Source organism: Gobio gobio, assembly GCF_949357685.1.
Source record: "Gobio gobio genome assembly, chromosome: 3".
Classification (NCBI taxonomy): Eukaryota; Metazoa; Chordata; class Actinopteri; order Cypriniformes; family Gobionidae; genus Gobio; species Gobio gobio.
The window spans coordinates 31929261-31952477 of record NC_137099.1 but is presented as its reverse complement, the minus strand read 5'-3'; the positions used below and the strand labels follow the sequence as shown (position 1 = coordinate 31952477).

At 37.8% G+C, this 23217-nt stretch overlaps 1 protein-coding gene across 1 annotated transcript in view; it reads left to right on the top strand.

Moving 5' to 3' along the window:
• Window positions 1-21904, top strand: part of lonrf2 (LON peptidase N-terminal domain and ring finger 2) — a 52812-nt gene extending 30908 nt beyond the window's left edge. Inside the window, exons 8-12 of the mRNA XM_079813012.1 lie at window positions 8848-8969; window positions 9194-9352; window positions 18655-18817; window positions 18953-19102; window positions 20699-21904. Coding sequence (XP_079669138.1) covers window positions 8848-8969; window positions 9194-9352; window positions 18655-18817; window positions 18953-19102; window positions 20699-20857 — 753 coding nt within the window. The 3' untranslated portion in view covers window positions 20858-21904. The remainder of the gene's footprint in view (window positions 1-8847; window positions 8970-9193; window positions 9353-18654; window positions 18818-18952; window positions 19103-20698) is intronic.
• Window positions 21905-23217: the final 1313 nt, after the last annotated feature.

Sequence of the window (23217 nt, the reverse complement as noted above, 5' to 3'; positions counted from 1 at the left end):
CCTTTTATTGATGGACAGTGTTACATTGTGTGAGCGATTATTTGCTCCAAGTGTGAATGACTGCTTCAAGTGAGAATGTTGGTGTGAAATCGAACACTACAGTATGCCAATGTTGTTTTCAATAAAACAAACATTTGAACAAAGCAAGCCGATCCACTTTTCTATGTTGATAAGAGCATTAAAATAAGAAAAAATAATGGGACAAAAAGAAATCAAGGGACATTTAGAATAAATAAAAATGTGCGATTAATTGTGATTAATTGTGAGTTAACTATGGCATTAATGCGATTAATCGCGATTAAATATTTTAATCGTTTGACAGCACTACTTTAAACACAAGCAAATACTAAATTTTTGTGAAGATTCAGCACTGTCCCGAACATCTTTCACAAGCTCAGAAAGGTAATTTGAACGAGAATGCATGCGTTGGTGATAATACATAGACTGACATTGTGTGAAAATGTGGAGAGGGTTAAAACAAAATGTGCCTCTTAGTGTGTGTGTGTGTGTGTGTGTGTGTGTGTGTGTGTGTGTGTGTGTGTGTGTGTGTGTGTGTGTGTGTGTGTGTGTGTGTGTGTGTGTGTGTGTGTGTGTGTGTGTGTGTGTGTGTGTGTGTGTGTGTGTGTGTGTGTGTGTGTGTGTGTGTGTGTGTGTGTGTGTGTGTGTGTGTGTGTGTGTGTGTGTGTATCTCATTTTATAATGTTTTTTTTTTTTTTTTAATAATTTTTTTTTTTATTATAATAGGCTATATCATTTATCACAACTGTTTTGTGCATGTGCTACTGCTTTGCGCGCTATTTCGGTCACAACACAGCAGGCGGCAGAAAGCAAACATTGTTAACATTTTGCGTTATCACATGAGAGTCGGTTCGGGTTAAAGAATCTCGGGTACGGGCCGGGTTCGGGCTTCAGTTTAACCCTCTGGAGTCTGAGCTCTTTTTTGGGGCCCTTTAGAAGTTTTGACATGCTCTGACATTTGTGTTTTTTTTTTCAGTTGCTTATAAACACATTAATGGCAAAAGTGTAATTATGCACGTTTTTGAAAAAACTAAATTTGTTTAAAAATTAAGGCCTCAAAACACACAGTTAATGTGTTCACAAGACTTTTGACACCTGTGTGTATTTGCATGGTTTTTTTCTTTAAACTGATGTGAGAATCATTGAGCCTACTCATTTACATAAAACAATATATTACAGTTTTTCTCAGTCGCTTTGGTACATTTTTCGAATCATCCTCGACATTTGCAAAACAGTAAGTGCATTTCTCAAAACAATTCGTACAAAGAGCAAAACACCATGGATTACCTGCAAAAGCCAGTCTCTTGCTCAAAATCCTTAGTTCATCTCTCAAAAGTAAATATCTGTGTCAATGAACATGTCAGTGCCATCAGAATGACAAGTCCGTGTGTCATTGTGTACGGATAAGACCGTCAAATTGCTTAGTCATGTTGTCAATATAACAGTGTACTCTGGAGGGATGTTCTGATGTAAATATGGCTAAAATTTTGATGACAATTATTGTAAATTGTAGGTTACAGGTTAGTGTATGTGGGAGTTTGAATGCAAGAGACTGGACAAGATTCACATTTATGCTTTTACTGTTTGTACTGTAATTTGTTGACAGACCATGTCATTGCGATACAGAAAGGAAAAGACAGCACTGCATAGCACAAAGAGAAAAAAAAAACAGAAAAACAAAAGTAGAAATGTGAACGTCTAATGGAAATGTATAGAAATATGCTTGACATTTTATGACAACTTGTTCAACCATTTTGCATGTAAAGACTTATGCTATGAACTGATGGCTAAATGTTGTGGGGGGTGAGACTATTCAACAGAGACCCATTATAATACATTTTGATCAACATGACATAAGCAACTGATAATGTAGGAAACAGCAGAGAATTGTACATAATCATTTGCATGGATGTACACAAGCATTTGCAACTTGTTCAAAGAAATGAGAAACTGCTTTTTTGATGTGCACAAGTGACACAATGATGTGAAGATTGAACAGGTAGCTTTGAGAATTTCAATTCTGATCTGAGAAATGTACCAAAGCGACTGAGAAAAACTGTAATTTACAATTTGTAAGACAGTTTCTCTTCACAAAGCTAATATGCGAGGAGGCGTGATAGCTAATGAATAATGATGAGATGACACCTGAGATAACAAAAGAACATAATAGTTTGCATAATGAATGAGCTTCAGATAGGCTTATGTGACAGAGAACAACAGAGCAAAGGAAATATATTTTTTTGTAGTTTATTTTATTTGGAATGTAGTCAACAGAGGCCTAATATATTTTAAATGATCAAAAGATTTGACTACACTGCAAAAAATGCTCTTCTTATTTGGTATTTTTTCTTGTTTCCAGTCCAAATATTTAAAATTCTTAAATCAAGATTAATTTACTAGATAAGTAAAAATTTCTGGGGGGGAAATCAAAATGAAGTGAGTTTTTGCTTAGTTAGTTAGTTAACTTTATTGTCCCCAAGGGGAAATTCTGCTTGGGCACAGTGCAGAGTTGCTTCATAAAGGTAGACCAGATAACTTAAATTGTTGTGGCAGATAATATAGATTGTTTTATGATTTATTAAACCATAATTTATTATTTATTACACAAATTTATTAAAACACAACAATTCATGAGATAAAGTAAGTTTGGAGTAAAAACATGGTTTTAATATCACAAGTCAAATGTTTTAAATAACCTTGTGTGATCTCATTTGGCTTTGGATAAAAAAATCAGACAGAAAATTTCATTTTACAATATTCTACAGAATTATAAAAGCTTGAATAGCATTGCATTATAAATATAATCTATTATGAAAACGCCCATCATGGTATAAATAAAATAGATAAGCCATATATTGTCATGATTGTGTGTTTATTATCTTCAAACGTGTCTATCTGCATGTTATAATGAAATCTGGAAGCTGTTTATGTCAATGTCACATGGTATCTTCTTCATGCGTGCTATATATGGATTATATATGTGCACGGAGCGCCCTCCGGCTGCCTGTATGAACTGAAAACACAACACATCAGAGTATCGAGTGCTCATAATGATTACATCTGCAATTTAATAAATAACACTTCTCTGTATAGAAATTTGACACAGACATATGAGAATCTATCAATATTTCTCCTCATCTGCACACTTTTGAACTAAATGTTGTTTTGTAGTGTGTCTTCATGACGAGAATAGAGGAGTTTTTTATGAATGAGATCAGCTGACGCTCATATTATACAATCTTTAGAAGGTACCGAGGCGGTTTTCATATTCATAACTCCTGACACATATTTACAAATTACGGTCACTATATGACTTTGAGAATAAAAAAGAGGTAAAAAATGGAAGCTTGAGTCTTAGAACTTTTTAAATGATGTATAGTTTGTCAAGGTAATTACTTACATCTGACAGTAATTTTGAGCTAATTTAAACAAAGAAAGCTTGAGGTCATTTTCTGAAGACTATCTGAATGAACGTCTTTGACAGAGAGGCTGCAGATCGCGCATCATGTTTGATTTCTTTATTTTGCAAAAAGCACAACAATTTGTTTTTATTGTGACTGTACTCAAAAAATAATAGAAACTTAACAGATTATAATGATGTATAACACTTGCCTGAATGATAAAAAACGACAGAGTTATTTGAGTCTCTTTGGCACTGATAAGAAAAAAAGTGAGCCGATCGCGCTAAATGTGATTTAAATGATGTTTGCGCTTTCACTTTGAGGAGTGCCGTGGAAGCATGTGCACTTCAGATGATAAATGCAATCAATCTCCATTCTAATCGCAAGAAAGCGTGTCAAAATGTCTATTCCCAAATTGTAAATGTTTAGCTCATCCAAAAAAATGTAATTCCGCATTTACTCACGCAAGCATTTGAATGTCCGTGTTTGCTACAGTATACGTTTCGTTGTAAATCTGTTCATCGTATAAAGCCATCGTGTCTCTTCAGAGGACTTGGGTTAGGATAAGACCGTTTGATTATTATTATTTTTACGATGCCTTCATGACATTTTTTGGATCTTTTACGTTTTAGAGGAATGGACATTAAATGGAGGGACCAAAATCTCTCAGGTTTCATAAAAAATATCTTCATTTGTGTTTGGAAGTTAAACTAAACGACTTGAGGGTGAGTACATAATGACAGAATTTATTTTTTTGCGTAAATTATACCTTATAAATACAGTAAGCTGAGCCTCAGATAAAACAACTCTACATCGCAAATCATATCGTTACATCAACGATACATATTGTTGCATTTTTATATCCCGATATAACGATGTATCGCTACACCCCTATATATATTTATAATGCAATGCTAATCGACATAGCATTAATTACAGTATAAAACATTTTACAATTATAGATTGTTTGGTCAGTTACCTGTGTCGGAAGTGTGCAGTAGACACACCCACATCAACGTTTTCAATATATGACTTGTCCTCTCCGAAAAGACCATCCAATGGTGGCTCATTGGAAATGGAAAATACAAATTCACTCTCTGACAAAAGATGGCGCTTATGGAACAGCAGAAATGCAGATGTTACCCTGATAAAACCATGAAACATTTAAATACTAATTTTAGAAATTAGCAGCTGATTTGTTTTAAACACTCATTCAGATTTTTCTATTTGCTATAAGTATTAAGTTTGATGCTGTAATGAACGCTAAAGACTTAATAGGCTATGTATTTCGAAACTTAAACATTTTTACATTTAAATCTGACCTAAAACATGCCTTAGATATTGATTGAAAATTTTCTGATTTTTTATTATTGTTCATTAACACTTTACAATAAGGTTCTATTAGTTTGCATTATGTAATGCATTGGTTAACATTAACTAAGATTAATACATGCTAATACATTTAGAAGTATTTTTCATTTTTAGTTTGTTAATATCAAAATGTACTAATACATTATTAAATCTAAGTTGTATCTATTAATATTGTTTAATTGACCTGAGCTAACATGAACTAACAATCAAGTCAAGTCACCTTTATTTATATAGCGCTTTTTACAATGCATATTGTTTCAAAGCAGCTTCACAGTGTTAAACGGGAAAATAATGCAACAGAACTTGATTCGGCTGTACAGCCTCTCTGGAGAAAACGGTGATGTCATCCAGCTCATTTCAATTATCATATAGTGTCAATGCGGGCGGATCAGTGATATAGTTGAATATTTAGTGTCCCCACTGAGCAAGCCAAAAGCCAAAGGCGACGGTGGCAAGGAACCAAAACTCCATCAGGTGACATAATGGAGAAAAAAAAACCTTGGGAGAAACCAGGCTCAGTGCCAGTTCTCCTCTGGCCAACGAACAAACAGTGTATGATTATGATTCTGGCAACATTACAAATCAGAAGTCATATTAGATCGGAATATTCATAAGATCGGAGTCTAATTGACACTGTCTCTGCAGACATTTCAGGGATGCATTGGTCATGTCTAGGCGCAGGTCTGCCATCTGATCTGGATCCGGCCCGGATCCAGCTGACTGCAGTCAACCTCAGGATAAACAGAGAGACTAATATTAGCGTAGATGCCATTCTTCTTATGATGTAACTAGTACATCAGGTGTTATGGAAAGTGTTTCCGGCTCCGGTTGACCTAGGTAATGCAGCCTAAAAACAATAATTTAACTGATTTGAATTATACAAATTGATAATGTTAGTAAAGAGTAAAGAGATGTGTTTTTAGTCTAGATTTAAACTGACAGAGTGTGTCTGCTTCCAGAACAGTGCTAGGAAGACTGTTTCCTAGTTTAGGTGCTAAATAGGAAAAGGATCGACTGCCTGCAGTTGATTTTAATATTCTAGGTATTATCAACTGGCCAGAATTTTGAGACCGCAATAGACGTGATGGAGTATAATGTATTTAGGAGCTCGCTCAAGTACTGGGGAGCTAAACCATTTAGTGCTTTGTAAGTAATTAGCAAGATTTTAAAATGTATACAATGTTTAATAGGGAGCCATTGCAGTGTTGACAGAAACGGGCTTATATGGTCATACTTCCTGGTTCTAGTAAGAATTCAAGCTGCTGCGTTTTGGACCAGCTGCAATTTATTTATTTATAAACCGTTGCATTTTTAAAACCTAACAAAAATAATATCTAATGTAACAAATGTCACTGTCTAATTGTTAGATAATGTTAGGTAATGCATTAACTAATGTTAACTTAATGGGACCTTTATTGTAAAGTGTTACCTATTGTTATGTGTATCCCTATTAGTTCTTTTGCACGTTAATCTGTTTGAAACATTTGTTTATACATTGTTTTGTGAATTCTTATATTTAAATGGTCCTAGTTTTTGTTAAAAGAAAAAAGTTATTAAATTCATTAACTTGTTTTGTAAATTAACTCAATACCATTATATTACAATATATAAAATTTGATACTGTCACGTGTAAGGATTATGAATCAGATCAAATAATAACTCAAAGGGGAATTGAATAAGCAGCTGACCTGATTAACATGAAAAATATCAAATTTCACAACGAAATCATGTAGTGAAGTGCTCCGTGTGTTTCACAATCACCATACGACATCCAGCGCTGTGAAAAAAATTATGAAATACACAAAAACACAACACTGCCAGAAGTTTTTGCCCAAACTTCAAAGGCCTGTTTAAATTATTAAAACTAGAAGCATATCTTAACTTTAATGTTACATTTATCATGTGAACTACTTATATTCAACATGTTATATGCATGTGTGTTTGAGACAGAGGGGAACACGGTCGCATTTGCAGCAGATATATGCTACCCATCATAAATCAAAGCACGAGACAGACAGTGGTCGGAGGAGAAGACCGGAAAATGTGACATAATGGACAATATTCGTCTGTATTTGCAATACACGAGCCGCGGTTCAGCTGCGCGAGACAAACGCTGCCGGTGTGACTGCACAACAGACACGCGTGGCTCCCGCTCTCCATACGCACTGCTTACGCGTGCGTTGTGAAGCCGGCGTTACTCAGCTCCACAACACTCAGTCATGCTCTGCTTCATACTACAGTAATGTTAATGATCGCATCCATGAACATGATTTCTGCCCGAGTCCTATCCTGACTATTTTCCACCGGCTGTGAGGTGAAGACCACATGTCCCAAGATTCTGTGCTCAAACACGGCGTCATCAAACTACGCTTTTGTTTTGAACAGGCGACCTCTAGTGGACGGAAAAGTTACATAGTGTAGCTTTAAAGGGGTGGTAAAACACATTCTTTTGAAGGCTTGATTGTGTTTGTGGGGTGCACTGTAACATGTGTTCATGCTTCGTTTTTAAAAAAATCGCATTATTTTTCATATATTTGACCTTTATTCTACACTGCTCTGTCCCTCCTTGTAAAAACGGTCTGATGGTTTCCGGGTTGTATGAAGCCGGTCCCTCAAAAATACGCAATGGGCTCAGATTGGTTAGCTGGCCCAGTGTGTTGTGATTCGCTAACCGCCTAGTGCACGTTTGTCGGAAACGCCACGCCCCTTACCTTTACCGGTAGACTGTGCTTTGGGTAGTATTAGAAACAATGGCGTCAATAAAACCATACCAATCTGAGCCCGAATCAGACCCAGAACATTTTAGTGAAGATGATCGAGCAGAACCTGTTCAGTCCTCAAGAGTAAAGACTGCGGATCTATAGTGATCGCTACTGAATGGCACCGTAACTTTTGTATTTTTAGAACGATTATAGCCAAATATCTGTCGCAAGAACTATTAACCCAAAACGAACACTAAACATTGGCTTTACTAGTTAGCCAAATAACACACCATGTTTAGCATGCCTGTAGATAAACAATACATAAAAGCTCTAATCAAAGAATAATTTACACAAATGCCAAGTTCGCTGTTGAGATTTTAACGTTAGGTGTTTGTAACGTTAGGTGTTCGTCGGAAAACGTTAAGTATGAATGAGCATTTAACAGACTGGTTTGCAGAATAGCGTTGTCATCTGTTTACTTCCTTGCTACAACGTACAATTAACCTATTACAGGAGAACACATAGATGAAAAATAAATCCGACTTACAGCTTGTGGCCGTTTTTCGAATCCTGCATTGAACTTGCGAAGATTGTGGAAGCTTTCCTCCATGAAATGTGCAGCGGGAGCCCCGCGTGCGTCGTTCATGATTCACACATGCAGTGTTTGTCTCGCGCAGCTGACGTTGTGCAAATCCTGCATTGAACTCGCGAAGATTGTGGAAGTTTTCCTCCGTGAGATGTGCAGCGCGCGCGTCGTGCATCCACACACTGGCAGTGTTTGTCTCGCGCAGCTGATCCGCTAGTAAATATCTCCCTTTGCTTTAAACTTTGTAACTTTGCAGATGTTGTTTATGCTCAAGCAGCAACATTACACGCTAGCTAAAGTTAGAATAGTGAAATCGTGGTTTACCACCCCTTTAATATAGTAATTATGTAAGTATATTATTTGAATTCATATAAATTTATTAAATAATTGACACCAAAAGATGGGAAATTGTCATCAGTTTTTAAATAAATCGGTGCCACCTACAGGCTCATTGTGTTAGAAAAAACATATGGCAGTTTTATCACTATATGGTCTGCATGGGCCTAGATAATTGTGGTTAACACACACTTGTGAATAAGGAAATTGTTTTAACTTCATTATTTTACTATACAGCCCTGACCTGTATGAACATTTTCTCCTCTCCTTAAGGAACTGTACCCATGTTCTGCATAAATCTATTATGGTTTTGCTTTAATTTTCTTATGTCTTATGTTTAATTTTCTTATGTTGTTTCAGAAACTCAGTTTAGTAAGATTAGTCATTGAGGAGATGCTGTCTTATCCAGTGCACATATCTTTCTTTTGTGCAGTATCTGGCCACTGGAGCGTACAACATAACCCTTCTAATGGAAGAAGTATTGCAGCGCTACTTGTGTGACGAGTTAGCAGAAAGGCAAAAAGTACATGAAGAAGAGATGAAAGAACTGTCAAAGTAAGTTGGCTTTGGATATAGTGATTTTCCTAACTTTTCTGGCCTTTGCTGTACCATGTCTGTCTACACACACACCTAGGTTTTGACCACATCTCAAAGGCTGTTACCCAGAACAATTAATGATTCATCACATATCTATATTGTAATTGTTCTCCATTGCTTGCCAGGACATTGGTATTGTCTCTTGTTCATGTGATGCATATTGTACTCTCTTCTTGTTTCAGCTTGAACCAGGAAGTGCCCATCTTTGTTTGCACCATGGCATTTCCTACCATTCCCTGCCCACTGCATGTTTTTGAGCCTCGATACAGGCTTATGATACGCAGATCTATGGAAACGGGAACCAAACAGTTTGGCATGTGCATTGCTGATGAACTGAAAGGGTAAGTGGCCTTTTTAAGTGTGGGTCTACATTGATTTACTGATAATAAAGGGAGATCTTTTTGGTATGGTATTGCAATTCAAAAGGTGAATACATAAAGTAACTGGTAAGGGTTTTTTTTTAAGTTTTGTTTTTAAGGTTTTTTTTTAACCTAATTTTAAATTAGTGGTCGACCAATTAAAGGTTCATGAAATGCCCTATTTCAGTGCTGGTTAGTTCTCATCAGTTTTAAAAAACGGCTTGGTAAGATGTGGAGTGGAAGGGGAAAAAGGAGAGACTACACTCGTAGTGAGTTAAAAACATCAAAGATTCCCACAAATATACACTGCAATTCATGGGTAACCATCAGGGCCCTCAGAGATGGCCTAAACTATTGTAAAAAATATTTATGAACTTTTAAACAATAGTTTAAGTAAAAACTTTTTTAATAAAAAGTAATCAGTTCTAATGTTATTTTAGTAATTTATAATTTGACAATAAACATCTAAACCTTTTTGAGGAAATAACCCCTTCAAATCTGCTGATTCAGTTTGTGTTGTATAGACGTCCTTTTAATCCATATTAGGATTTTTCCTAACGCTTTCAGCTCTATGATTGGTGGTCCAGCTGGCCAAGCCATAAGTCAATGACAGGCGAATTTCAAGTGACAGGAAAATTGACCAATCACATTGTTCCTTTTAATGGGTGGGACTTGTTATCGCTATGATTATGACGCGTTCCACCCACAGTGAGGAACACAATCGGAGAAAAAATACCCTGATAAAATAGCTAGGGTATTGTGGCCAGTTGTCACCATATTCCGTTTTAAAATAACACACTGATTGTGTGATGCAATTTTTTCTTCTTTTTTTTGTGATAAATCTCACGCTCACTGATGTTTGCTTGTGGCATTTCTTGTCAAAGGTAACATGCAGTATTATAAAAGAGAACACTGTAAGCTGACTTTAAGGCTGACTTTAGGCTTAGTTTAGAGGGACTTGGAGGGGGCCAAGGTCCAAGAGTCACGGTTCGCTACTGCTGCAATTTACTATTGCAAGCAACAAAATGAACAAACGTCTAGGGCTGTCAATTTTTTTTAACAATTAACGCAGTATTGTTTCTTTCCTGGTACCTGTTTGCAAGCGTTGCAGTATATTATCATGCTCTCATTCATTCAAGTGCTTTTAAACCATTCAAGCACAATATAATGCAAAGGAAAACTCGATTTGGTGCGCTGTGAAGTGGCTCTCTCTGAACGCACCTGACGTTTCTCACTCACTACTCTTGATTAACTTTTTGTAGCTTTAAAAATGAATTATCTATAGTTAATTTATACAGTGAGGAAGAGTGTGCAGTGATTTTACATTTTGATTACTATATTCATTTTCTGTATATTTACTACCTAACAACAGAAGTAGTAGCTGCAGATTAAATATCCAAAGTTTCCTTGACTGTAGATATTCATTCTTCCGCATAGACATAGCTAGTGAAGATGAAGATTGTTTTAAGTTCAATTAAATCAAAGGTTATATTTTTCAAACCTATTAAATGTTTAAAATTATGGCTTTCAATTATATACTGTAGTGTTGAATTGCTATAATTAATAGATAAAACTGAGAAAAATCTATTTAAAAGAGACATCAGTAGCAATATTGGTATCAGTAATACTGGCCTCTATTCATAGTTCTTAGTAAAAATATGCAATTAAACGCATTTAAAAAGAAACAATATGAAATTGCAATATAAAATTAAAGCTGCGAGCAGCGATGACGAGCCCAACCCGGTGGCATCAGCTTAACTGTGCAAGGCAGGCAATATGCATCTAAACAGGAGAGTATTTTAAAAGCGAAATTTTAGTTTAATTACAAAATTTTGTAAGTCAAGAAGGCCAGTATTTGATTCATGGTGTTTGTTTCAGGTTTTTTTTTACTTATTTATTACACTAAAGTGATAGTTATTTGTGATAGCCTATGATATAAAAGGGTTGAATTGTCACCATGAAGAGAAAGTGACACACACACACACACACACATACAGAGAGTGAGAGTGAGGGGGAGGGGAATGACAGGCAGAAAGAGGCAGAGTAAGATTCAGATGAAATATCTTAAAGAAATAAATATATTGATCTGAAAAATAGTACATTCATTTTAAATTCATCCAGGTTAAATTACAGAACATACAATCTTAAGCAGTAAAAGAACAATCATAAGTAGGGTTGGGTATCGTTTGGGTTTTTTTCGATTCCGGTGCCAAACCGATACTTTTAAAACGGTTCCGGTGCCTAAACGGTGCCTGAACCGATACTTTTTTTTTTTAAAAAGGCCACAAAACGAGGTGGATGACATTAAATGGCTTTTTATTTATTTATTTTTTATTTAAATTGAACCATTTATTAAAAGTTTAATGTATACTTAAATGTATGAATATAAATAAATACAAAACACAATTTACTTATTTACAAATTATAATTGACTTATTTACAAATTCACAGTAAAACCTAAGCCACCTAACCCAACTACAACAAGCCTAATATAACTCTTAATTACAATAATAACAGCAGTCGTCTGTATTCTTGGTATGCTACAAACCAGCTTCGAGCTTCAGCTCTTTTTTGAAATATGATCATATTCTCTGGCTAAATATTTTAGAACGCATCGTCTTAATGTTTCCATGGCGACGCGTCATGTTTCTCACATGATGACACAGCAGACGCAATAGCGCTGACAGCTCAGCTGTATCGGGTTTATTTCGTTTTTTCTTTTTATTCAAAATATTCACAAACTTCTTAACTGTGTCACGAACTATCTGATGTTCAAATGTGTGAGTGAATGTGTGTTAGTTGATCTATAAAGCGCAATGGGCGGCGCCATGTTAGTTTGCGCCTCAGAATCGGATCTGTCGGATTTACAACACTTGAGAGCATTCTCGTCTCACGAAATACATGAAAGTAAGTGACCAGTGAACTGGAAGAAGAACAGAGTAAACGCTATAGTTACTATATAATGTGCATGTATCTGATGTGAATAAAACATGTAACGTTAGTCAAATTATAATCGTCTGAAAGGATTGTCATAGCCGCTTTCATAGACATCAGGGTGTGTTTTTTGCTAGTAGCCTACTTATGAGCATTTAAATGTCTGAAACCTGGAATAAACATGATGTGGTTGAAAACACTGAATAGTTGTCATGAGTTGTGATGTGACCAGCGCTGAGCGTCTGTCTCTGGCTCAGCCAAAGTGCGAAAGCACGTTTGAATTTTGGCACCGAAATGAGGAACCGAAATCTGCGTTCTGATTCGGTCCGGTACATACCGGTTATATAAGTACCGGTGCCATATTGGAACCGGATTTCGGTACCCAACCCTAATCATAAGATCTCAATCTAGATTTAAACTGGCAGTTTGTGTCTACCTTCCAAACAACACTAGGAAGATTTTTCTAAATGCTAAATAGGAAAAGGATCTACTGCCTGCAGTTGATTTTTGATATTCTAGTTATCAACTGGCCATAATAGAGACCGCAGTGGGCGGGAAGGACTATAACGCTATAGGGGCTTGCTAAAAGTAAGGAGGAGCTACAACATTCAGAGCTTTGTAAGTATTGGCAAGATTTTAAAGTGTATACAGGACACTTTTTTTTAAAAATAATAATAATTATGCCTGTGCTAATCCCAACTGCGTACATTTTAGCAGAAGTGTTTTTATTGGAGTTTTAATAAATGTAATTTCCTTTTTATAAATATTTTTCACTAGGTACATAAAATAGTTACACGTAGGATCTTAAAGGGTTAGTTCACCCAAAAATGAAAATTCTGTCATTAATTACTCACCCTCATGTCATTCAACACCCGTAAGACCTCCGTTCATATTCGGAAGACAAATGAAGATATTTTTGTTGAAAGCTGATGGCTGAGAAAGGCTTCAGATAGGCCTCCATTGGCATTCAGTACATTTACACTCCCAAGACGCATAAAAGGCACTTAAAACGTTGTTACAAAGTCCATCTCACCACAGTGACTCTACAATAATTTTACGATGCAACGACAATAGTTTTTGTGCGCAAAAAAAAATCAAAATAACACCTTTATCCAACTTGTTATTGTCTTCCGTGTGTGCCTCCACGACGCATGCGCGAGAATATGACGCAGATCTGGCGTTCGGACACATGACCCAGAAGCGATTTGTTTACAAGCAGAGGAAGACGCGCGTGTCTAAGCTGTTGAATTCTACATTGATCGTGCTTTAGGTCTCGGCGTAGTTCTCTAAATTGGGCTTAAGTTTGCATTTCATGGATTCCCGAACGCTGGCGCTACGTCATATTCTCGCGCATGCGTCGTGGAGGCACACACGGAAGACAATAACAAGTTGGATAAAGGTGTTATTTTGATTTTTGATTTTCACCCTCATATAACGACATGAGGGTGAGTAATTAATGACAGAATTTTCATTTTTGGGTGAACTAACCCTTTAAGGACAGAAATGTCCCCACTGAAACAATTTTTAATCTCAGTGCCATTTAACTAGTGTTTTTTTTGGGGGGGGTTTTTAAATAGGCTTTCATTCTGTTGGCAAAGCTTCAAAATTTAAAATGTTACTATTTTTCACGGATTGGCACCATTTTTTCGGGTTTGGCCTATAAAGCAAATACTTGCTTTTTCCTGTTTTCTGCTTCTGATGTATTATAAAGCCAGTTCAATAAATTATGCAGCAGTAATTGTGTAGGTGTGTTGGTATGAAATGTCGTTGTAACAATAAAAAATGTATTGTTTACAATACAAAGTAGTTAATGCAACAAACAAAAACAAAAATTTTATTGCCACGCCCACTGCCAAACCATTCTAGTAGGGCTGTGAATCTTTGGGTAGGAAGCGAATCGATTCGATTCACGATTCATAGGTTTTTAATTCGATTCAAGAACGATTTTTGGCAATTCAGAACGATTCGATTCGAGACGATTCACATTAAATTTCGATGCGATTCGATTATGCATTTTTTATTTATTTTTTATGCATTCATAGGATTATTAAAATGCTTCCCCTAATGTGTCTTAGTCAGGGTGTGAATAACACAGCGGCCTTCAGAGGTCAGAGAGTGGGCAAAAAAAACGGCAACACTTCACAATAAGGTTCATTAGTTAACATTCGTTAATTACATTAGTTAACATGAACTAATAATGAACTGCACTTTTATTTTACCTTTGTTAATGTTAATTTCAACATTTACTAATGTATTATTAAAATCTTGTTAACATTAGTTAATGCACTGTGAACTAACATGAACAAACCATGAACAGCTGGATTTTTATTAAAGGGGTGGTAAAACGCATTCTTTTGAAGGCTTGACTGTGTTTGTGGGGTGCACTGTAACATGTGTTCATGCTTCGTTTAAAAAAAAATTGCCTTATTTTTCATATATTTGACCTTTATTCTACACAGCTCTGTCCCTCCTTGTAAAACAGTCTGATGGTTTCCGGGTTGTATGAAGCCGGTCCCTCAAAAATACGCGATGGGCTCAGATTGGTTAGCTGGCCCAGTGTGTTGTGATTCGCTAACCGCCTAGTGCACGTCGGAAACGTCACGCCCCTTACCGGAGGCTGTGCTTTGGTCAGTGTTATAGAAACAACGGCGTCAATAAAACCATACCAATCTGAGCCCGAATCAGACCCAGAACATTTGAGTGAAGATGATCGAGCAGAACCTGTTCAGTCCTCGAGAGTAAAGACTGCGGATCTATAGTGATCGCTACTGAATGGCACTTTAACTTTTGTATTTTTAGAACGTTTATAGCCAAATATCTGTCGCAAGAACTAACCCAAAACAAACACTAAGCACCTGGCTTTAACTAGTAAGTTAGCCAAATCACACACAGAACCATGTTTAGCAAGCCTGTAGATAAACAATACATAAAAGCTCTAATCAAAGAATCATTTACACTAATGCCAGGTTCGCTGTTGAGATTTTAACGTTAGTGTTTGTAACGTTAGGTGTTCGTCGGATAACGTTAAGTATGAATGAGCATTTAACAGACTGGTTTGCAGAACAGCGTTGTCATCTGTTTACTTCCTTGCTACAACCTATTACAGGAAAACACATCGATGAAAAATAAATCAGACTTACAGGTTGTGGCCCGTGAACAGCTTCTGTTTGTAAATCCAGCTTTCAGGACAAGCCGTTGTGCATATCCTGTATTGAACTCGCGAAGTTTGTGGAAGTTTGTGTTGTCCTCCGTGAAATGTGCAGCGCGCGCGTCGTGCATCCACGCACCGGCAGTGTTTTTTTCACGCAGCCGACGTTGTGCAAATCTGGCATTGAAATCGCGAAGACGGTGGATGTTTTCCTCTGTTAGATGTGCTGCAGGGAGCCCTGCGCGCGCCTGATTCCCCGCTGACTCAAACACACGTGCATATAACATGCTGTATGTTAAACGCTCTGCAACGCACCCCCGTCCCAAGGAAGGCTGAAGAGAGCAAGTACCCCAGACCTGCAATCCGGATGAAAATAACAGCGTTTCCTCGGCATTGCGGCAACAACACTCCAGCCTACTATACCACAACAGCGCCGCGATACAAAATGGCCTCACCCCCCCCTATTTAATATTCTCGGAGGAGGGGTTTATGTAAATATTGAGCCTGTTGATGTCACCAACCCGGGAGGAATGTGTGTAGTCGCCTACTGGCCGTTTGCTGTAGTTCTAAAGGCCCATTTATACTTCTGCGTCGAGTGTACGCAGAGGGTACGGCGTACCCTACGCATAGACGCGTTGGATACGCGTACCCTACGCCGTAGCCTGACGCGCACCTCTCCAAAAATGTAACAACGCGTCAATTCTACGCGGACCGCAAGCGCTGTGATTGGTCTGCCAGAACCCTTCCCTCAGGTCAATAAATAAATAAAAAATCTGCGATAGGAGTGTGTGTGTGTGTCCAGAAATTGGATGATAGTTCCTTACGTCTGCTAATATTTTGCAGTCCAGCGATTCTTTATGGTAGTAAATAAATACATAGATCCGCTGAGTATAGTTTATTTATCTCATTCTCATTAAAACCAAAGATGTTAATCAGTAATTGGATATCAAGAACAGGGACACATTAGGGTATATTTCGTGAATGAAGTCTCCACAACAGCAATCGATTGCTCGAGCCACCGCTGCTGAAAACAGCGGCCACGAGCACCGCATGATTTCACAAACACATTCCAGCGCCAGATCGCCTTATTTAACTTTATTAATCAACGAGAGATGCTTAATTTGTATTAGATACAACAACTCAAGCTGCAAGAAAAGCCGCTCTCTCACTGCTGCTGATATTCCGACATGAATGTACAGATTCTACACAACAAGCTGCTTCTTCTTCGGCTGTTCTCTTGATTACACCAACATGCCCGAGGACACTGCCTCCTCGCGTCTGCATGTGTAATTGCACATTGACGCAGACAACAGCGCAGAAGTATAAATGCTCACGACGGCGTCGGCTACGCGCGTAGCCTACGGCGTACACTCGACGCAGAAGTATAAATTGGCCTTTAGAAACTGATTTCTTTAAAAGCAAATATCTCCCTTTGCTTTAAACTTTAAACTTTGAACGTTGTAACTTTGCAGATGTTGTTTATGCTCAAGCAGCAACATTACACGTTAGCTAAAGTTAGAATAGTGAAATCGTGGTTTACCACCCCTTTAACTAACATTAACAAATATTAACTAATGCTGAACAGAGGTGTTGTTCATGGTTAGTTCATGTTAACTAATGCTGAACAGAGGTGTTGTTCATGGTTAGTTCATGTTAACTAATGCTGAACAGAGGTGTTGCAAAATAAAACATAATACCAGGTTAGTTGGTTAGGTCAAGTTAACTAATGCAATAAGTTACAATACATCCTTATTGTAAAGTGTAACAATGGACTAAAGTGTTTTTTTTTTGGGTTTTTTTTAATGTTAGTTCATATTACTTTATTGTTTTATTTTTATAACACACTTCCTATATAAAATGGCATTTATAGAAATGTACACAAGCCAGAATTTTAAAAGGCTTTAAAAGTATTGTTAGTTAATGCTAACTATTGCGTAGGATAATGTTAATGGCTACACAACCTATTAAAGTCTTCCTGGCATTAAACACACAATGCTGCATGGAGAGACTCTTAAATCATGCACTATTCCAACTAATCCTAAACAAAATTTTCTTCACAGAATAGAAAGAAAAACTCTCTTTGGTCTCTTTATACGGATAATTTTCCTTATTATGATTATGAAAGAAAACATCGGTGTCTACTGCTGCTATAGTAACGGATGCAACTTTAATGCGCATCTGATTGATATATAAACCGCACGCTCTTATCTCAGTGTTGGTAATGTTGTAGTTACTTTAGCAGTTTCCTTCGTATATTCAATTAAACGACATTAAGTAAAATTTCATGTATCATTCATCAGAACTGTGCGTATGCATTTTAGACACTTACACAAATGTGTTCGCTCCATCCATGCAATAAATGTTCATCCTTGAATAAGCGGGGTTTTACTTCAACTGCTCGGGTAGGCCTACTGTATTTAAAACTTAAGTATTTTATTTTATATAAAATAACGGTGATGTTCCCACGCAATGAAAGCATTTTACTTATTTCAACAGTAGTGACCGCGGTGACTTGGCAGTTGACAATGGCTTGCGGTTTGACTCGGGACAATTCCTTTCTCGATAGAGAGCGGTCATCTGCTCATGTGGTCGCAGTGGCCATCCTGAGGAGAGCTCAAACATGTGTCAGTGAGCGACAGTGCGAGAGCACTCCAGTGAAGGCGGTAAACCGCATCTGTGAAGGCGAGCTGTGAGGGCGCGGATGACGCAGCACAACGTCTCTATTAATTTACGCATTTAGTAGATATAATCTAATGTTAATTTTAAAGCACTGAATCGCTATTGAATCACGATTCATTCGATTCTTAGCATTTTAAATCGATTATCGGCTGAAATAAACTGTTCACGATTCAAAATGCACGTTTCAAGATCAATGCATATGCATCGTCAGGATTTGTAATCGATGCATCGAGAAAACGAGTGAATCGTTACACCCCTACATTCTAATATCAAAAATCTTTTTGCAAATTATAATGTTGACAATCCCCTTGAAGGAGTATTTAAGAGTTCACTGCATGCACTTTTCACTAAATGCAAAATGGCCGAATCTCTTTTGGGCGGAGCATGTGGCTAAACACAAAAGAATTATGTGTTCATAGTATGTTTGGGCCCTAATCAGAAAGTAGTGTTAATGTGTTAATAATGAATTGCATAACATTTTAAGGTTGCATTGAGTTAAATGGGTGAGGTCTATGATTTACAGGTTTGCAGACTACGGCTGTATGCTGGAGGTAAAAGATGTCAAGTTTTTTCCTGATGGACGCTCCGTGGTGGACACCATAGGCATTGCTCGTTTCAAAGTGCTCAGTCATGGGCAGAGAGATGGATACTACACAGCCAAGATTGAATATTTGGAGGACCAAAAGGTATAAACATATTTTTGCATTCTATGAGTGCAAGAAAGTCCAAATCCAAAAGTTGTATTGTGTGTATGAAAGAAAGAGAGAAAAAAAATCACCAGTCTTCAATACTGACCTAATTTTATGCACGTTTATGTTCAGGTTGAAGGAGAGGAGTTGACCGAGCTCCTGAAATTGCATGACTCTGTGTATGATCAGGCAATGGCCTGGTTCACTTCACTTAAAGATGATATGAAGAGTCAAATCATCAGCCACTTTGGGCAGCTGCCTGTCAAAGACTCTGACCCACAGGTGAATGTTTGCACCAAATCAGTCCCACATTTGTTCTAAATGCTCGTTCATCGTAATCTTACCTCCCTGTCTGTTGTGTAATATACCAGTGTATAATTCACATTTTTTAAAGGTCCCATGGCATGGCATTTTTCTATTATTTTACAATGTTTCCTGAGGTGTACTTATATTGTTAGTATGATTTTTACATCAAAAAATGTCATAATTTAGAAATAAAAGGCATTTTTTCTATATTGTTATTACCCCTCTGGCTGAATGCCCTGTTTCAAGGGGCGTGTCTGCTGTGAGACTTCAGTGAAAACGCCCACTGTTGTGATTGGCTGACATCTTTGCATTTGAAATGAGTGTTAGATTATGTTGCGGAGGGGGCGTGGTTTAGCGAGGCACTGCACGCATGAGAGAGAGAGAGACTGACTGGGCACTAGTGAACCACGGAGAGCTGGAGGAAGTTTTATTATACTGAGTTGTTGAGAGCGCTGTGCTGTTAACGCGAGCTTATTTGTATCTGAGAGTTCTGAATAAACAGTCCCAGTCACGTCGACTCTGTCTTCTTCCACCTTATTCTACGAACTTTGAAACACATGTAATGTACCATTACAGCCGTAGAGATGAACGAATCCTCAAAGTGTGGATTATAGCATTATTTTATGATCTATTCCTATCACATGAAAGGCTGCAGTGATGAGCATTGAGTACACAGACAGTCTGTTGATCGCGTGAATGCAGTGATCTCGTCATTGCAACGCGTTTTCTCTCACAAAATGCTTTCACCACAACAGCAAAGACGACATTGACAGGAATACAGTAAGAGCTTTCTGCAGCATAACAGCGTCATTCATTATAACGGCAGTTTGGGCAAGTGTGCAAATACACTCGCGACGTGTGACTGACAGCTCCGGACATTATAAAGAGTGTCCTTTGATCGCTCTCTGTAGTTTAATCACTTAAATAACTGATTTGTTTCATGCTACTAACGGAAACAATCGTTTTAGTCACTGGCTTGATACACTGATGCATTACGCTTAGGGCATCAAGACTGCGATCATTAAACAATCTAGAAAGAAAGTCTGAGTGAAATTGAATGATTAGCTACACATCAGAAATCACTGAGTTACAGTGTTCATTAATGCCTGATCTGTGATCACTGTTTGTCGCGGTGCTGTCGAATCCATATCGTAAAGTCTGTTTGTAAAGCCTGTGCTGACATTGCGACTGATAAACTGAATCCATTTTCTCCACATTCTCTGGGCGGGCAAAGCAGAGGAAGGGGAGGTAACCTTTCCTGGTATGATGTCATAACAGGAAAATTCAAGATCAGCTCATCTGAGCTTTCATTTTCTCAAAGGCAGAGAAAGACAGCCAGAACTCGGTTTTCACCCATCAAAATTTCTAGCCACTTGGGGACCATATACAGGCTAGGGGGAATCATATTAATGTTAAAAAAAAACTCATAAAATGAAATTTTCATGCCATGGGACCTTTAATGCCTGTAGTTTGCATTTATAAGCAGGTTAATGTGGTTATTATAATTTTTTTATGGCAGGCTAATTTAATGCATTTAATACTTATGTTTGATTCTGGTCCTGTTTTTCTCAGGGGAACCCCAGTGGTCCTGCGTGGTGTTGGTGGCTGTTGGCTGTGCTGCCGCTGGAAAACAAAGCCCAGCTGACTATCCTTGCCATGAACACTCTTAAGGACCGGCTGATTGCCATCCGTAGGGTCCTCATTTTTGTAACTCGCAAGCGCCCTCGATGATAAATGAGGTCTTAGTCTAAATATCATCATCAAAATTAACCCATAGCTTGGGAATGCTGCATCAGGCTGGGGTCACTGAGGTGTCTTCCAGCAGCCAACTTGGTCAGTTATTGCATAATGCAACCCTCACCAGTTAGTGAAATTGTGCACTAAAAAAAGTCTTAAAATGGTACTTTAGGCTCATCAATTAGCAGTGGTGAGTTATATTAGTGTGGTCATTGTATGAAAGAGCTTGTCACTGATGGTCACTGATGGCCTACATTCGGAAGCTCTTGTTTAGTTCAGATGCAGTCAGACCGTATACCAGTTTTACAGTAGCAACAAACATTATGAAAACAGTGGGAACATAGTTTTTTTCTTAAGCACTTTCTGTTCTTTGAAAAGATCACCTGTTTTGTGCCTAGATGGTGTGTGAGGCTGACCAAATGCTTCCCATGCAAGTATCAATACTGGCCTTATTGTGTGTTAGTTAGAAAAAAGAAAAAAAAGGAATCTATGCTTAATTTTTTTTTAAATGTGCAGCCACCTTATTTCCATATTGTAAAATATGATAAAGTAAAACTTATTTTGACTCTATATAAAATGACATATTGTAACCATGCTTTCTCTCTATCTTTATTTCTTATATGCATTTTGATTGTGGGATGGGTGGCCTATGTCTATATAATAATATTTATAGACTAGAGGAGGGCTTTGAACGTCCACACTCGTGTTCTAGTCTCTTTGTGATGTGCATGTCTTGTGTATGTCCATTATCTACCCCTTCCTGTGCAAGTTACTATTTTAGATGCTGCCTTTTTTCATGTAAATTTGTACATCAATATGAAATAAAACACATTTTATATTTTAAACCAAAAGATGTTATGTTGCCTTTTCTAAGCCATGAATTTAATTAGTCTGAGAATTCGGTACTGAGTTTTGTTAAAGGTCCCATGGCATGGCATTTTTCTATTATTTTATAATGTTTCCTGAGGTGTACTTATATTGTTAGTATGATTTTTACATCATAAAATGTCATCATTTAGAAATAAAAGGCATTTTTTCTATACTGCTGTTTGCCCTGTGGCTGAATGCCCTGCTTCAAGAGGCGTGTCTGCTGTGAGACTTCAGTAAAAACGCCCACTGTTGTGATTGGCTGACATCTTTGCATTTTAAATGAGCGGAGGGGGCGTGGTTTAACGAGGTCTACGAGGCACGAGCTGCTGCCAGAGAGATGGATGGACCGGAGTTCACTTCACATCGGTTCTGTCAGTCTCAGTTCAGTGAACTGTTTTAGTTACAGCATATACTTCAGGTTATTAGTCTATTTCTAGTCGGAGGGGCTGTCACTCATGTCAGAAAGTTAGTAACTTTAGTAAATTATGGATCAGCGCTGACTGGAGACGCAAACCGTTTAGAACGATTCAGTCCGATTTGGTGAACTGATTCGGTTCACTAAAAAGAACCGGTTCAAAAGAAAGATCGTTCGCGAACCGGACGTCACTAATGTACCAGAGACGGAGATCAGCAATTGCTAACAAAGTTATTTATAGTAACTACTGAGCAGACATGGGGACTTGTGACTTGGTGACTTGGACTCGAGTCGCTATTTTTATGACTTGTGACTTGACTTGACAAAAAATTAAATACTTGAGACTTGACTCGGACTTGGAAGTTAAAGACTCGGGACTTGACTTGACTTGAGACACGATGACTTGAATGACTTGAATGTTAATCACATCATGTTTTCAGTTTGAATATAAAATATATAAATTATTTTTAAAAATAAAGTTGCCCCAGCTGGAGCGCAGGCTGAGAATAGCGTTGTCATGACTGGATCACGACACTATCATCAGTCATGCCCTCTCGTACGCACACCACGCCCACTTAGATCAGATATCACATCAACATGTCAGCCGGAGGGGTACCGAGGGTCATCGCTTTCGGCTTCAACAATTATTAGAAAGATGGCAAACGACGAACATGCAACATTAAAATCACAGACAGCCTATTATAAATGTAATAATAGCTAAAGTAGCCACTAGCCCAGGGGTCACCAACATGGTGCCCGCTGGCACCAGGTCGCCCGCAAGGACCACATGAGTTGACCGCGGGTCTGTTCTAAAAATAGCTCACTGTAGCAGATGCGTTCAGACGCTTCCGTGTTTATTTAAACGCAGGGCTCCAGAATGAAGCAGAGTATATACTAGTGTCTGTAAATATTAAACTACAAAATACTCCTGCATGTTCTGCGTCTGTGTGGATGACGGGCGCCGCGCGCGCGCGCACTCGCTCTCGTAGTCTCTGCTGTGTGTAGTCTCTGCCGATACGAACGCATAAACCGTCACTTCATGAGAATTTACTGTTTCATTTGAGAAAAC